Source organism: Callorhinchus milii, unplaced genomic scaffold (assembly GCF_018977255.1).
Source record: "Callorhinchus milii isolate IMCB2004 unplaced genomic scaffold, IMCB_Cmil_1.0 Scaffold18, whole genome shotgun sequence".
Lineage (NCBI taxonomy): Eukaryota > Metazoa > Chordata > Chondrichthyes > Chimaeriformes > Callorhinchidae > Callorhinchus > Callorhinchus milii.
This window is the reverse complement of record NW_024704759.1, coordinates 13,586,833-13,604,710: the sequence shown is the minus strand read 5'-3', so window position 1 is coordinate 13,604,710 and position 17,878 is coordinate 13,586,833. Positions and strand designations below refer to the sequence as shown.

The 17,878-nt window shown below is 41.3% G+C and overlaps 1 protein-coding gene across 1 annotated transcript; it reads left to right on the top strand.

Annotated features, from left to right (window-relative positions):
* Positions 1–1,957: 1,957 nt before the first annotated feature.
* On the top strand, positions 1,958–17,540 carry LOC103186287 (solute carrier family 13 member 3). Its single transcript, XM_007905205.2, is given in 14 exon segments — positions 1,958–2,322; positions 4,310–4,575; positions 5,203–5,381; positions 6,427–6,484; positions 7,756–7,941; positions 8,932–9,017; positions 9,020–9,059; positions 9,649–9,729; positions 10,873–10,977; positions 11,111–11,208; positions 11,962–12,074; positions 12,815–12,976; positions 13,374–13,511; positions 15,199–17,540. Coding segments are annotated over 14 exon segments (1,878 nt in total). The 5' UTR covers positions 1,958–2,139; the 3' UTR covers positions 15,382–17,540.
* The last annotated feature ends 338 nt before the right edge of the window (positions 17,541–17,878 follow it).

Here is a 17,878-nt window from a genome sequence, read left to right as displayed (position 1 = left end):
TATGAAGTTGGGGAGATTGACAGTTCCACACAGGTTTCCAATCACATCACTTTGGGGGAGTTTTGCTCACCAGCACTCCCTCTGCAAGCGTATTCATAAGAATAACAATAATAATAATATTAATAACCCTTACATTTGACATAGCGCCTTATCGCGTCTTTGAGACGTCTCAAGGCGCTTCACAGAATATACTGTAAAGTGGATTGACTGTATAATTAGTGGGCGAAATGTGAAAGCCACAGATAGGCAATTCTAACCAAACACAAAAACACATGCGTTCTTACAGTGAGTTACTTACAAGTGTTTGTTTTAGATTAAAAAAATAGCATTCTTTTTTTCCTCTCTCTCTCTCTCTCTGGCATTGACTCAAACCATCTGGAACTTGACTCAAATAAGCTCTTCTTCTTTCATGAAATACTGGGAACTGAAAGAAGGAGTGTGTAGGGAGCGTGGGAGCGTATCTCTCTTCCTCTTTCTCTGTATCTCTCTAATGCCCTTAACATTATTCCCTGAAGGAGTTTGCCAATTCATAGAATCATAGAATTATACAGTGCGGAAGGAGGCCATTCGGCCCATCGTGTCTGTGCCAGCTCTTTGAAAACGGTTATCCAAATCAATCCCACTCCCACTCTCTCCACCCATAGTCCTGCAAACTTGTCCTCCCCAAATCCCTGAAACTTCCAGCCAAAAGTGATAAAGTGATGAGCGATACCGTCAGGCACAACAGTATGTGTTTCTAAGGCAAAACTAAACAAGCTGCATTGCTGTGCACAAATGGCTGTCGCGTTTCGCCCACAAAATATACAGTCACTACACTTTACAGTACCTCCTGTGAAGCGCTTTGAGTCCCAAAGACTCGGTAAGACGCTATATCAAATTCAAGGATTATTTTAGTTTTTATTGCTTTGAACAACGGCACGTGTCTGCTTCTCTCACGGAATGTCTCCTGCCTCGCTCTCTGCCTGACTTGTTGGTTGGCTGTAACCTCTCCATCTGGTCTCTCCTCTCGCCCCTCCTCACTGACAGTCCCAGCTCTGATTGTTGACCACAGTGGCTGGAAAGTAAAACACCCAAAGTAGCCCAAGGCTCACCAGCAATCCAATATAATGCAATTGATTAAATAATATGGAAAGCAGCAGATGAGCCAATTTTGCATATTGCTTTCAAAACTGTGTGAAAAACAGGCAAAACAACAACAACTATGTTTCTCAGTTTTAAATGAATTTGTTTTTTAAATGAGGCACCCACCCAAAGACTGTATGTATATGTGTGTGTGTGTGACAGTGACAGTGTGGAGCTGTGTGTGTGACAGTGACAGTGTGGAGCTGTGTGTGTGACAGCGACAGTGTGGAGTTGTGTGTGTGACAGTGACAGTGTGGAGTTGTGTGTGTGACAGTGTGGTGGTGTGTGTGTGTGTGTGTGACAGTGTGGAGGTGTGTGTGTGTGTGACAGTGTGGAGGTGCGTGTGTGTGTGTATGTGACAGTGACAGTGTGGAGTTGTGTATGTGACAGTGACAGTGTGGAGTTGTGTGTGTGACAGTGACAGTGTGGAGTTGTGTGTGTGACAGTGACAGTGTGGAGTTGTGTGTGTGACAGTGTGGTGGTGTGTGTGTGTGTGTGTGTGTGACAGTGTGGAGGTGTGTGTGTGTGTGTGTGAGTGTGGAGGTGTGTGTGTGTGTGTGTGTGTGACAGTGTGGAGGTGTGTGTGACAGTGTGGAGGTGTGTGTGTGTGTGTGACAGTGTGGAGATGTGTGTGTGTGACAGTGTGGAGGTGTGTGTGTGTGTGTGTGACAGTGTGGAGGTGTGTGTGTGACAGTGTGGAGGTGTGTGTGTGTGTGTGACAGTGTGGAGGTGTGTGTGTGTGACAGTGTGGAGGTGTGTGTGTGTGTGACAGTGTGGAGGTGTGTGTGTGACAGTGTGGAGGTGTGTGTGTGTGTGTGACAGTGTGGAGGTGTTTGTGTGTGTGTGTGTGTGACAGTGACAGTGTGGAGTGGAGCAGCTGTTGTGTGATAACTTGTACACTAACCAGACGTTGTACGACTTCCCTATCAGTGACTTTACTGTAGCCCCCGTCCCCTCCTCCCCCTCCCCATCCCCATTTGCTGAGTTGGGTGCAGGGCTGGGGAGTGGGAGCCACGTATGGAAACGACAGACAGAGAAGACAGACAGAGACAGAGACACAGATCGCAGCCCTCAGCAGAGCAGCAGAACATGGTCCAGTGTCGGCTGTTGGCTCAGAAGGTTTGGAGCATTCGCCAAAGTTTCATCCTTCTCCTCTCTCCTTTGCTGCTCTTACCAGTCCTGTTCCTCATGCCTCCTCAGGTAAGGCACAGAAGGATCCGGTCCAATGCAACCAGAATTGTAACCCAACGCCTCTGTTTGCTTGTATTTTTTGGGGGGGTGTGGGATGTGGGGTGGGGTGGGGTGGGGGTCAAATTAAATGTTTTAAATTCATTATTTTTTAATTTTTCCCCCCAAAAATAATGATCTGCTCAGATCTTACCTTCTTGCGGTTTACAATCGCGGTCATCATCGTATAATGATGGTAACCCCGGCGCCCTATCGCGTCTTCGAGATGTCTCAAAGTGCTTCACTTTACAGGATACACTGTAAAGTGAAGTGACTGTGTGTTTTGTGGGCGGAATGGCTTAAGACATTTAACAACTTAAAATCAACTTGCCGGTCGATTAACCTCAGGGTTGGTTTATTGTGAACAAACAAATATTTCCGGAATCTAAATGGTATCAACAACAACAACAACTTGGATTCATACAGCGCCCTCCACGCCGGACGGCGCCTCAGAGCACTTCACAGTAACGGATCCTGGGGCCGAGCCAGGGGGAGGGGGAGGAAGGTGACCAAAGGCGCGGTCGAAGAGAATGGTCTTCAGCAGAGACCTGAAAATAGGAAGAGAGGGGACGAGACGAAGGGAGTGAGGAAGGGAGTTCCAGAGCCTCGAGGCATAGTGGCTGAAGGCACGGCCACCGAGGGTGGAGCGAAGGACTCGGGGAACGAGGAGGCCAGACCCGGAGGAACAAAGGCAACGGGTACTGTTTTGAGGAGAGAGGAGGTCAGAGAGGTCGGGAGGTGCAGAAGAGTGGAGGGATTTGAACACAAGGGTGAGGATCTTGAAATCGATCCTCTTTGGGATAGGCAGTCAGTGCAGTCTGACAAGGACTGGGGGGATCGGGGAGCGGAGTTTAGTGCGGGTGAGAATACGGGCGGCAGAGTTTTGAATGATTTGGATTTTATGGATGGTAGTCGATGGGAGACCGGCGATTTTAAGTCCTACATCGAACCTTTGACATGTAGTTTGCGACTGCGTTGCATATACACAATCAGGCAGCTTTGCTCCCTGCTTTTTCAAACCAAGGTCACCCGCCTGTTCATTGCTAGAATTTACTCTGCATGTAAATCAACTTTGTTGTTTAAAGATAAGTTTAATTTTCCGCCAAAATTCCTTTTTCGTTGAATGCGGTTTATTTTCTCCACCACACATTTTCTGCCTTCTGTTCCCCCCTGTCTTCTCTGCCTCTGATTTGGTGTGTTTGTATTGCCATTGAGCAATTCCATCCACTATCTGAAATACCTCTGCCAAAAAACAGGGATCCAACTGATAATAAAGTAAAGTGAACACAAACAATGTGTAATTAAGGCAAAGTTCAGGTGTTTTTCTGTGAAACAACAGTAAGCAAATTATATTTGATAATAGACCTTTTCTCATATCTATGGGGAATAAGCTACATCCAAACAATAAGCAACCACACACTAAAGATAACACCATTGTTGCAGGTTCCGCCTGTTAAAGTTACATCAATCTTTTGACACACACTATTGTATCTGATAGAAAAATAACATGTTTGTTTCAACGCTTTGCACAACAATCCAATGGCAGAGATAGGAAAGGAGATTGTTATTTACAGAATAGATGGGTAAAGGATACAAGTTACAAAACATTTCTACAGAGGCAAGGTTTTTAGATAGACGGGCTGAAGAGATTTATTTTCACAGCATTCCAGATAGCTGCAGATGATATATTGGCAGCCAGTTATTTTGTTTTACTATTAAGTTTGTAACAGCCCATAATGGTCTGTATTCATGTCTTCTTCATTTGTATTGCTGTACGTATAATGTGTATTGTATTTGAGCCAACCAAACAAATTATATTGGGAGGAGGGAAAAGATGTTGACACTGCATGTAAAACACAGCAGGAGTCAATATTCAGCAATGACATTCTTCATCCGATTCAGCAATGAGCATTCTCCCAAACTCAAATGAAAGTGTTGAATGTTCACATACCTTCCACAGGAAGGAAGATGCCTCTATGTAATTCTCCTCATGGCCACATACTGGTGCACGGAAGCATTGCCGATTGCCGTGACATCTCTGCTTCCCATCTGCCTTTTCCCTTTCCTGGGGGTCCTGCCCTCTGCCAAGGTCAGTCCTCAGTACTTTGTTGACACCAATGTTCTCTTCATAAGTGGCCTGATCATGGCACTGGCGATTGAGGAGTGGAACCTGCACCGAAGAATAGCCCTCTCCATCCTGATGTTCGTTGGCGTGAGCCCACCCATGTAAGTACAGCAACAGGATATGCGTTTGTTGAATTAATTTGCTGAGTAAAAGCTTTGCTGAACGCAAACTTGCCGGCTGCGTTTCACCACAATATACACAGTCACTCCACTCCATTGTCCCGTGAAGCACTTTGAGACGTCCTTCTGATGTGGTAAAGCGCTTTATTTGTGGAGTCCTGTAGCTCACAAGCAAGAGACCTGGGTTTGATTCCCAGCAGGGCGAAACCTTGGGCAAGTTTCTTTACTCCACACGCCTGATAATAATCCCTCAAGAAAAAAAATAGAATAATTTGGTCACTCAATCCACGGCTGTTTGTGGGACACTGCTGTGCACAATTTGCTGCCGCGTTTCACCCACAAATATACAGTCAATTCACTTTACAGTCTATTCTGTGAAGCGTTTTGAGACATCTAGACAACGTGAAAAGCGCTGTATCAAATGCAAGGATTATTATATTATTATTATTATAGAAACACGGTCACTACAATTGGCAACAACCAGCTGTGAAGCACTTTGAGATGTTTGCCCATTGTAGTCGCTGCCCCGTGTGAAGGGCGCTGAATAAATTTGAGTTGTTGTTTTAAAAAAATGAAAATCTTTCGTTTAGCGCTGCTGTTGTTTTCCAGGTTGATGCTGGGGATGATGATAACCACAGCTTTTTTGTCAATGTGGGTCAGTAATACTGCCAGTACTGCATTGATGCTGCCAATATGTACTGCGATGGTCAAGAGCTTGTTTGGCACCATTGAAGCCTCCTCTGAGCCCATTAAGTATAACGTTAGTGAAGGTGGCTTGGAGCATGAAGGTACTCCTCATTTTACTTGGACGGTGTATATTACTGTTTGTGGGACATTGCTGTGCGCAATTGGCTGCCGCGTTCGCCCACAAATATACAGTCAATTCACTTTACAGTGTGTTCTGTGAAGCGCTTTGGGACATCCTCCCGACGTGAAAAGCGCTATATCAAATGCAAGGATTATTATTATTATTATTATTATTATTACTGCCAGTGCATTGACATTCTGATCTTGTACTGCTTGGACAGAAAATCTCAGAATTGTAACTCAGTGATTCTGTACGTGAGAGTGGATAGGTATTGACTCAACGCCAGATGCTTTCCCACAAGGGAGGGTGAAATCAGGTCAGCCATCCTAGTTCAGTCACAGCTGGCAGTGGGGTGGTGTTTGGTGAATCCCTGAGAGAAGGTCTCCAGACCATTTTCAGTGCCTGGTAAGAGATATCCTGCATATCCTGTACTTAAGGAGAAAACAACAACAACTTGCATTTATAGAGCGGGGGAAGCACTCTATCATAACAAAAAGGAAAAAAAAATTATAAATAAAAGAGAAAAGAGAAAAACTAAAACGACAGTAAAATTAATATTTAAATTAGGAATAATTTAAGACTTCTTCATGGATTTCTATTTTTCTTTCTTTCTTTCATTCATTTATTCATTATTTATTTATTTATTTATTTGTTTGAACTGTAGTACAAACTTCCCCCAAAAGCTCATGTGATCCTTTTATTACAAAGATTGTTTTGTTTCTTTAACTAAAAGTCTCTGGGTTCCAGGTTTGAATCCAGCTCAGTCTGCTGGCATGACAAACCTATTGGCTCTTAACATTCTCTGTGAATTGAGGTTGACAGGTCTCAAGCCAGTTCCTGGTTAGTCATGAGCCTGAAATTGTACTTAGTTTTCTCAGAAACTGCCTGCTTCCAAATCTAAAAGCATGGGATTAAAATCAAAGTTTGACAGACATCATTAAAAGGGCGTGCATTTTATTAAATGGAAACAAATGGAATTTGTGTTTATTCATCTGATTAATTTCTCTCTCACCTTTCTCCCTTAGATGTCTGTCAAAGGGAGCCAATATCAAATCAGATGTCGTTGACAGTATTTGATGACAGGTACTATAAAAGTCCATATCAATGTATAAAATGAAGCTTCCACAGATGAAATATACTACGGCGTTAGAGGCAATTTATATTGGTGTCATTTCCCTTGGATACATATTCCAACAGATGTGACTGTTTTTGATTTACTAATACCACTCTGTGTACAAATTAGCTGTCATGTTACTGAAACTCAGTTTGAAGAGTAGATATAGGATGTTGGAATCAGCAAAACACGAAGCTAGTCTACATGAAAAGTCTGTAGATGTTCCTTCAAAACTGGAGAAAGCCTTTTCTTAGTTGGTAAACAGCTGTGTGCAAAACAACCTGACAACTTGCTGCTGACTGTTACACAGAAAATGTAACATTCTTTCTTGAAGTTGCTGACTAAAACTGATGCTCAGTACAATAATAATAATCCTTGCATTTGATATAGCGGTTTTCACGTCGGGAGGACGTCCCAAAGCGCTTCGCAGAATAGACTGTAAAGTGAATTGACTGTATATTTGTGGGCGAACGCGGCAGCCAATTGCGCACAGCAATGTCCCACAAACAGTCATGGATTGAAAATGACCAATTTATTATTGTTTTTGTTTTTTGGAGGGATTATTATTAGGCTCTGTGTGGAGTAAGGAAACTTGCCCGAGGTTTCGCCCTCTGCCTGGAATTGAACTCAGGTCTCTCACTTGCAAAGCGAGTGCTCTAACCACTGAGCTACAGGACTCCAATATGTGTTGGTTGCTTTCCTTCACTGCAGCAAGGGGGCTTTCTTCATCCAGATAATGGATTGACAATCTTTGTGCCAGACCTCACAGCCAAGCCTGAAGCTGTTCTTGCCTGCCTGACATCTACGCCTATGCATTTCTCAGGAGGATCCCATACATAGATCAGAAATGGGAAATCTGACATGACCTGCTGACCCACCCCAAGCCAGGAGTACTGAGGCTGTCTGGAACATCCTACTGTTACTAACCCAGGGCAAACTAGGTACAAAGTTGGAACCTTCCTTGTCTGATTGAATCACTACCAACTGACTTCTCAGGCTGCCTTATTGAGATAGTTATTTATGTACTTTACATAACCCGACTTCTCTTTTTAATTTTTGTTGCATATAACTCAACAGGGTTGGTGACTTTTATTGACTTACTGCATTGTTAAAATATTTGTTGTATAAATAATGCTGCTTTTGCTGATAATTGGGTGATCATCAACAATAATTTTGCAAGAGCATTAAAAAAACAAACCAAGGGTATTTCCTATGACAAGAAACCATTTTCTTTCCCAAGCTCAAGCCACCTACAGATTTCTGAAACAAATGTTGACCTTACACTGGTCCGAAAGAAAGAGCAAGAGCAGCAGAAGAAACTCTGGAAGGGTTTCCTTATCTGTATCCCTTATGCTGCCAGTATTGGAGGGACAGCTACACTCACTGGGACCCCTCCAAACCTTATCCTGCTAGGCCAACTGAAAAGGTAAAACACTTTATATAGAGATAATTTTTTCAATTGTTAGCCTTATTCAGGCTTTGCAGTTCATGTTGCATTGAGCTCACTCTGCAGGGTTGATGAGAAAAGCACTTCACAGAATATACTGTAAAGTCTAGCGACTGTATATTTTGTGGGCGAAACTTGGCAGCCAATTTGCACACAGCAGCGTCCCACAAACAGTTGTGGATTAAGTGGCCAATCCAATTTTTTTATTAAGTGCAAGAGTGGGGAAAATGTTGCCTTCCCCAGAACAGACACGCCCATTTTACACAATAGAAATTTGTTTACCTAATTGAATTATTTACACATTGAAAATAGTTTACATAAATGAAAATGATTTATATCATTGAAAATTGATGAAAGCTAAACATATGAAGGTTGGTAAATATTGGGCTCTCGCTGTTTATGTTCTTGAATTGATGTTTTATTAGGGGAGGGAAGAAGATTTTTTTTAGAATTTGTACTGTGAAAAGTGATGTCAACAATCCAAAATCTCAGAGACATTGTGGAAGCTCAGAGGGAACATGAATTGCAGAGGTTTCCCAGGGATATTATAGGAACTCTCACAACATCAGGAAAGTTCATCGGATGTCCTTGAAAGCCTTCCAAATGTCTGCTAATGACTACACTGTCGAAATACGCAGATTATTTAAGCATTATGTCTCGATTTAAATGTGAATATGTAAAACTACTAATGAACTTGGAATACAGCAAAACGGAATTTGAGACATGTTTGTTGTGTGAGAGATTCTCATGAGTGCTTCCAGTTGTATTTTATTTTAGCTTCACAGGAACAATACGAAATAGTCGATGTGAAATGGCTTTCTTGTTTCAGGGGAAACACATTTGTCCACAATCTACCAAGCTTTTGTTTGAGCTGGATTCCTAGTGACTGTAATTGAATTTAAACAATGTGATTTGATTTCATATTAGTTATTCACATTAATGGACCCACTTTTTCCCCCTTTGTTTCAGTTATTTCCCTGACTGTGATTCAGTGAACTTTGGATTGTGGTTTTTGTTTGCCAGCCCCATTGCTATTTTGTTCCTGTTCTTTGCCTGGTGTGGATCTCTTTCCTGTATCTAGGACTCAACTTGAAAAGGTAAGGAAAAGAATAAAACTGTACGACCATGACCCTTAGCCCTTCTTGTATATATTGGGTTTAAGTGTAATTATTCTGTCCCTCTGCAAATTGTACGACCAGATAAAGCTGCAGTTGAACACACGTGGTAAGATCAATGGCTGAAGTAAACCTTGCTCGTACAGCTATAGGCTACTAACATGGATATCATTCTTCAATGGGTTAGGGTTAGGGTTATAAATTCAGGATTTTACTTAATATTTCAACATTGGGGAGATTTCAACTAGCTTCAAAAATGACGGCATGAAATAAAATAAAAATTATTGATCAAAATGGCATATGGGGAACATGCGAACTTGAGACAATCAAAGGTAAAGAAATAAAATTTACGTTTTAGGTAATATGTTTCCTTGGAATTGATAAGAATTACTTAGAAGACAAAGGGATTGGCATTGTGGAAGCAACAGATCAAATAGGCAGAAGGGTTATTATTATCCAAACCACTGTTGTAATCATCTGAAACCATCAGCAGAAGCAATGGCGTATGAACTCAGACAACAGGACTTTCCTTACAGTGTTGTTCATCTCCCCCTCATCACCCTATATTCAGGTCACGCGGCAAGAACAAAAGGTCTCAAGACAGAGTGAAGGCAGTGATAAAGAGCGACTATGCAAAACTGGGACCAATGAAGTATGTATGGGTAGATTTACAGTGATCTGTTATGTAACAGGTTAATTGTACCGACAGCTTCTTGTGTGATATGCATATTCTCTATACAACAACAACTTGGATTTATATAGTGCCCTCCATGCCGGACGGCGTCTCAGAGCACTTTACAGTAACGAATCCCGGAGGAGCCAGGGGCAGTGGGGGGGAAGGTGACCAAGGGCGCGGTCGAAAAGAAAGGTCTTCAGCAGAGACCTGAAAATAGGAAGAGAGGAGTGAGGAAGGGAGTTCCAGAGCCTCAGGGCATGACTGAAGGCACGGCCGCCGAGGGTGGAGCAGAGGACTCGGGGGCCGAGGAGGAGGCCAGACCCGGAGGAACGAAGGCAACTGGTACTGTTTTGAGGAGAGAGGAGGTCAAAGAGGTCGGGGAGTGCAGAGGAGTGCAGGGACTTGAATACAAAGGTGAGGATCTTGAAATCGATCCTCTCTGGGATAGGCAGTCAGTGCAGTCTGGCCAGGACTGGGGTGATCGGGGAGCGGAGTTTAGTGCGGGTGAGAATGCGGGCGGCAGAGTTTTGAATAATTTGGATTTTATGGATGGTAGTGGAGGGGAGACCGGCGAGGAGGGCGTTACAGTAGGCCAGCCGAGAGGTGACAAAGGCATGAACCAGGGTTTCAGCGGCTTTCGGAGAGAGGTATTGGCGGAGATGGGCGATGCATCGGAGGTGGAAGAAGGCGGTGCCGGTGAGGGATCAGATGTGGGGATCGAACCTGACCCCTAGGTTGCGTACGGTTTTGGAGAGTTTTAGGCGGAGGTCGGGTCGGTGGAGGAGTTGAGCTGTGAGATTTTAAACGTTGATGAGAGCCAAGGAGTATGGCTTCCGTCTTATCAATGTTCAGCTGAAGGAAGTTTGCGCTCATCTCTCTGTGCACAAAGTCGAGCGTTAGTTAGTGAATCGATGCTGTCTGCATGTGATATTATTTGTGATTGGCATTGTTTGAGCTGGCCTCATCACAAATACCTTGTGTGTACCACTGTTCAGCCAAAGTAAATCTCTCACTACTGATCAGAATGAAATCATACGACTTTTCAAAGCAGCTTCTGTAAAATCTCAGTTTGATGTTGAGGATGTCCCGAGCTACTCACTGGATTTATTGACCTTCCAGGTTTGCAGAGAGGAGTGTCGCTGTCTTTTTCTTCTTCTTTGCCATTCTTCTCTTCACAAGGGATCCCAAATTCATTCCTGGCTGGGCTTATTTTTTCCCAAAAGGGTAAGAGGATTTACATGACTCCTTTAGAATGCAAAAGATATATTTTTTAATCGGTTCCAGCTGCACAAGTAAATCAGTAAGTAATAACATCAGCTCGGTGGACTGACCTTCGTTTCCATGTTTTATTTTGCAGATACATATCAGACGCAGTGACCGCAATGTCACTCATTCTTATGTTGTTTATCTATCCATCTCAGAAGCCATCCCTGAAATGGTGGTTGAATCCAAAAGGTTTGTCAACTAGTTGAATCAAATTATGTACTTATAGGTAAGAGTGACTCTGCATGGTAAACAGGATCTGAACCTATTTGGGGAGAATTTGGCAAACTGTTGAATTTAGTCTTACTTTTGAAGTCAGTTTTCTTTAAATAGCTCTTGAGTTATTTTCTTAAAATAACTTTGCTGGCTTCTAAATTAAGGCTGTCTATAAAAATTTGCTAAGATCTCTAAAATGTTACATGAATAGCCTAATCTAAATCCAAGTGGAAATTTCCTCCATAATTGAGAAGACGGAAGCTATAAGGAGTTTATGTAAAAAGAGAAACTATAGGAGCGTAATAATCTGGAGCATTTTCTATGGCTGAAAGCAGGTCAAACAATGTGTTATTATGTGTAATCAGCAGAGTTTGCACAGCACATTTATCAGAAAAAAATGCTAATATGGTACCAGGGCTAGTTTAACACACAAGCACAGACTGAGCAATTGTTTGCCTGTATTACCGAGGATAACGTTATACATTAATTAGCTTGTTTCTCACATTATTTTGTGTTCAAACATTATCAAGAAAACCAAGCACTGTGTGGTTGGATTTTGAGCCTAATTTCAGATATTCTCACCTCGACTTAAACCTTTTTACCTTCTCCAGTTGTAATTATTCCTATGATTCCAGTGTGTAACACAGCCTGGCCTCTCTTCTCTTGGAGGTTGTGCGTGCTCTTGCTGCAAAAAACTTATCTTATTTTTTTTCGACTTTCTATTTCCAGCTCCAAATGTTCCAAATCCATCGCTCTTAAGTTGGCAAAAAGTTCAAACAAACCTACCCTGGAACGTGATCCTACTTTTAGGAGGAGGGTTTGCAATGGCGAAAGGATGTGAGGTACATAATCGACCGAAATTTCTGTTCACAAATTAATCTCGGCATAGGATTAGTAGTCTAAATCCACACGGGCAATGGATGACTTAGTGACATTTTGGTAATTTAAAAGTTAAAATACCACCTTATGAGTTTCTGTATCAGCTATTTTCCCCACCATTTTTCGCTGGTGCTGGAGACAACTGTAGTACCTTAAATGGTGTCCTAGCTGAAATCAGCTTTTTCATTTTAAACTGTCTTAGCCTGTTGAAATATCTCAAAGCCCTTCGCAGGTAATCACCATCAAGTGTGACTTGTTTAAGTAGGAAAACCTGGCATTTGTGCCAACTAGTCATTTGGTAAATGGCCAATTATTCTGGAGGATTGTGGACCAGATTCCTTGGAGAAACTCCCTTTTAATTTTGAACAGTTATTATATCTTCAATGTCTCCCTGGACAAATTGGCTTTAGTTTAACATCTTATCAGAAATATAGCACTCCACCAGCATTATGTTGGGAGAATCATCTTGGACAATGAACTCTATGCCCTCCCTAACTCGGAGTTTGAACCCACAACCTTTTGATTGAGACAATAATTTACCACTGAACCAAGACTGTTCATTGTGTAAATTGCTTTCCTGCTGCATGGGGTAGGAAATGAGGGAGAGATGTGCCATTGCTGCCCGGTAACAATAATTTCAAGTTAATGTGAACAGGTTCTCTTCAATCCAGTGTTTGAACACCTGCAATATTTTGGTTTCCAGGAATCAGGGCTGTCCCATTGGATAGGCAGACAGCTCCGTCCACTTGAGAATTTGCCGCCAAGTGCAGCAGTCCTGGTCATTGCCATAACAGTAGCATGTTCCACTGAATTTGCCAGCAACACTGCGACAAGTATAATATTCCTACCGATTGTGGCTCAACTGGTGAGTTTATTGAATATAGTTTTTATTCTGTGTTAATCAACTGGGGGCGGACAGTTACTACATGATGTGAAAGGAGAAATGTAAGGAAGCGTTTCTTTAGACAGAAGGCAATCAACAACTGCAATTGGCTACCAAGAAGGGTCAGGATACTTATACTTATAAGAAACAGGAAGACAATGTTGTAGAAGAATGAGATCAACCGGTTTGAAGTTACTCCTAAATCATAAATTTCCCACGTTCTCACGATGATAAGCAATCATATTAAATCGCATTTTGGAACAGCTGGTTTAAATGATCTCTTCGGTTCCTTTAAGTAATAACATGATATTTTCTATGCACTGGAGAGCCTTCATTACAAATAATACAATTTTTCCCATTTAATTTACCTCTTCTCCAGGCCATCCGCCTGAAGGTGAATCCTCTCTACCTGATGATCCCAGCAACGTTGAGTGGTTCCTTTGCCTTCATGCTGCCAGCTGCAACACCTCCCAACTCTATCGCCTTTGCTACAGGACATCTAAAGGTCATGGATATGGTGCGTGGATTTTCTAGTACAAACACTGAGTAAATGATGGGGTTAGGTTATATCTCAAACACAGTGACCCGTAACCGTACTATATTAATGACTGCCATTGAGATGAATGGGATTTTTCTTCCATAGTGCTCTCCCTTCCTGGAATCATTGCACCTTCTATCATTGGGTTGTGATTGGGAACCAAAAGTACGAAAGGTATTTTCAATTAATGGAAGCATGCTTGTCCTTCTTCACCTCTGCCTTGAAAATATTGTGGACATATTTACTAGGTCCTGTTCTTCATTTTTATAATCTCCTCCAAATCATTGATGAAGTCGTATGCCAGATCTTCTGGTAGAATCAGCGCTATTCTAACAATTTTTAATTAAGTCGGAGCAAATTCTCAAGTTTTAGCCCAAGAGTTGGAATGTAAATCCATGGCACTGACCAGATTAAATAGATTTAATCCAAGTTACTTTTAGGCACCGCGTTGTTTTAGCAGGTGGATTAGGCTAGAGCAGGTTATGCTGTTACCAAGAGTCACTGTGTGTGGTATTGCCTCTGGCATAGATTCACACCCAGCAACCGAGAACACGGCTTCTTTGCCACGCAGAGAATAATTTGCATTTACCGCAACAACAACTTGCATTTATATAGCCTTTATGTTCATGGGGGTAGCGCCTCAGAGGGTTTAACCTTCACAAAGGTATATAAGATAGCGAAAGTATAAGGGATAGAGAAAGTAAATGCAACCCTAAGCTATATATGCTGAGGTAGTGGGACAAGATGCCACAGGGTAATTGTGGTAGTGAAACCAAGAAGTATTTCTTTACAAGCTGGAATGGAATTTCCATAGGAAACCATGGGATGGTTTCTTACTCAAGATACAAAACCGTGCTGCTGTGTTGGCAAAACAGGGTATAGTGTGGGAATTGGGAATTGAGGTGAGGAAAGGCAATGGAGATTATCTGAATTATTGGCCTGATCAGAGCTGTGGTCAGGCTGATTAGAGGTAACGGTAAGTTGTTTACAGTTGCTAAGAGCTTTGTTGTTAATGAGCAGGAGAATTCCATGGATGAATGAGAGACTTAGCTGGAATTTAATCATTGATCTGTTGTGTTCGTGTAAAGAATGCAGATAGTTTTGAAAACCATTCATTTTGGCTGTCCTGTAACGTGGAAATGGGAACGGTGGGAGTTGTTTTCTTTTTCTCTCTTTTTTTTAATCCTTTTCTTTTGAGCCCTACTCCTCTCGAGTAAACCAGGTGATCACTAACTTGGATGTGGCAACTGCAAATAATAATAATAGTAATCCTTGCATTTGATATAGCGCTTTATCACATCTCCGAGACGTCTCAAAGCGCTTCACAGAAATATACTGTAAAGTGAATTGACTGTATATTTTGTGGGCGAAACATAGGAACGTAAGGGTGACCCACCTTCCATCTTGTTTGTACATTTTTTGCCAGCAGCTTCCTAATCAGTGTCTCCACTGATTCATCGGGAACTCGATAAGAGCAATTGCAAATCTGTCCTTCCACTTCATGGCACTGGCGAGTTGTGAAACTCTGTGTTCTTTAACTCACATGTTTCCCATTACCCTCTGGATTTAGCATCAGAATTGTATCAGTAACCAAAAGAACTGTTTTCATTTAATGACATATCTAAGAAACTGACATTATATTAACAGACTATAATTGTCTCTACAGGTGAAAGCTGGGATAGTAATGAACGTTATAGGTATTCTTATGCTCTTATTGGCTGTGAACACATGGGGGCAGTACATGTTCCAACTCGCTGTTAACCCGGACTGGGCTAAAGCCATGACACTAGTTCTGGACAGTGAGGATGTCCTGAATGGGACTATGGTACCTCTGAATGGGACTTTATAACGTAAAATGTATTGATATCCAGACCGCCATTCAAGTTACACAACTCGTTCCAAACATCATTGATCGCTGAACTGCTCCAACTGCTAAGAAAGATTCCTGACCTGAATGTTATGGACTGACACGACTCCTGCAGAAAGAGAGACGGCGAGAGATACACCCTGAAGAATTAACACTTCATTTTATTTGAAAAGTTCACTATTTAATTAGTAATTATATGTGTGGTGATGGAAAGCCCATTAGCAATCTTTAAATACACTACGAATCAATTCTTTGAAATGGTATAAAGCTGACACTGCTGTTCCCAGTTTGAAAAGCAGAAGACAACCTTGCTCCTTCTTAATTAGTGAGTTATAGCTTCCATAGGAAACCAACACCATTCAAATATACTAGTTGCCGATTTTAACACAACTGCATAGCTGGCTGGCTGAAAGCATTAAAGGTGAACAAATATTATGTTTGTTTTACATTCCTAGAAAGTACTTCAAAAGTCAATCAATTTGGAGGCAGTATTTATATGCATTATATTAAAAAATATTTCTAGATTATGACAGTTTGTGGACTCTTGCAGGGTTAAGATTGGATGTTTTGAGTGTGGTTCAAAATTAAAAAGGATGCTGAGTGCAGTTGGAAACAGACGATAAGAATATTCAAACAAAAATCAAAATGCATAGATATTTCCCAGATTCACGGATATCAGAGCAGCTTACATTAATTGCTTCTACAGGATTCAGAATGGCTGATTCTCTCACCATATTTACCATATGGACACCACACACGCTTCTAACAGTTTCCACAGATGTCTGGTTTCTTCCTTCCATATAAGTACAGCACCTTGGGAAGTCCTCTCGATGTGAAAGGCGCTATTCAAATGTAATTTTGTATTGTATTGTAAGTCTTCCAGTAAAAGGTCATCATTGCCAACCTTGTCCTTTCACATGTAATTGATCACGTTAAGCCAATATTGTGTACATGGACTTGGTTTAAACAACTCAAAATCATGTGTAAATGACTCAAAATGTTAAAAGTAGTTTGGTAGAAATGTTCATTCAATTACAGTTTAGAGTATTTAGGAATCAATGTAGATTGTTTGCAATCAATGAGATGTGTCAAACCTCTTATCATTGTACTAACCAGAAAATGATTTGAGAGAAAGGAAAAGTATCTGACTATTCCATACAGGGTCTTGATATTAATCAGATAAGGTTTGAGGATATCCCGAGCTGGAACTAATGTACCAACTCTAAATCAAAGGGAACCCAAGAAAAGTTAAGGATGGATTGAGGTGTCCAAAATTCCACAAACCATTATTAAACCTGATGTAACCAGAAAGAGAGAGAGAAAGATGATCCACTCATCTGTATTCAAGCCCTCTCGAGGTTAATACCATGACAAGTGCAGACTTGTTCAATTGATTAAGTATTTTATCTATTCAATCTGGACAGTTGCATTTTAAGAACTGCTAATTATTATTTGTCTATTCTGATTCAGGTTGAGCCCAACTAAATGCTGTTGCTATATCTGTAAGCAAATGGATGTTTGAGCAATTGCATCTTTCCCCACATCATCTTTGTGTCTAAAGTAATTCATTTACTATATTTTATTGCATTGTGCTTGCATGGTTCTTTGGAAAGCACAGAGTTAAATTCTGAGTTATGGTCAGCTGTACTTTTGAAAATCTAATCACATGAGGAAGCCTGAGTTCAGGAGGCTATTGTGCAAGCATTAACAGCTTTTGAAACCACTTAGGGGTAAGGAGTTGAAACTCAAAGGGAAGTACAGGCTTCCTTATATTAGAAGTCTGTTAATAAACTGCAAGAGGGGAAATTGGCAAATTAAGTTTATGGCAATTACTTTAATTAAGTTGACCTGAATCAAAGGTTACTTGTTCAATTGCCCATCTGTGTCATTATATTAATCACATTAAAACCACTTTGAAAGTATCCCAACGTCAATTATATTCTGGTAATTATTCATCTTTAGCATCGTATATTTATCTCCTGTTTTCTTCCAATATTTAACTCCTGGCCTTGAGTTCAGTGAAATGATTGTCCTAGGTACATAAAGAAACCATCACATTTACACATTCTTTAGCACTTTTATAATCGTGCTATTTGCCCGGCTGTAAAAGTCAATACAAAAAATAAAGTGAAGCGATATTGCCTTCTTGTGGATTTTTGGTGGGTTCCTGCTGGGAACGGAATTCGTGTTTACCTCCACTTTTTGCAGTCATAATCGACTTTGCAGGTTAGGTTACAGTATCAGCTTGATTCAAGATGATGTTCTCTACTCTGTGCAGGTAAACAGTCTCATATAATAATAATCATTGGACCTCATTTTATATGGTTGCCTTATCAGATTGTCAAAACGTCTCAAAGCTTTTCACAGGATAATAATAATCCTTGCATTTGATGTAGCGCCTTATCACGTCTTCGAGACATCTCAAAGCGCTTCACGGAATACAGTGTAAAGTGGAGTTACTGTACATTTATAGAACATA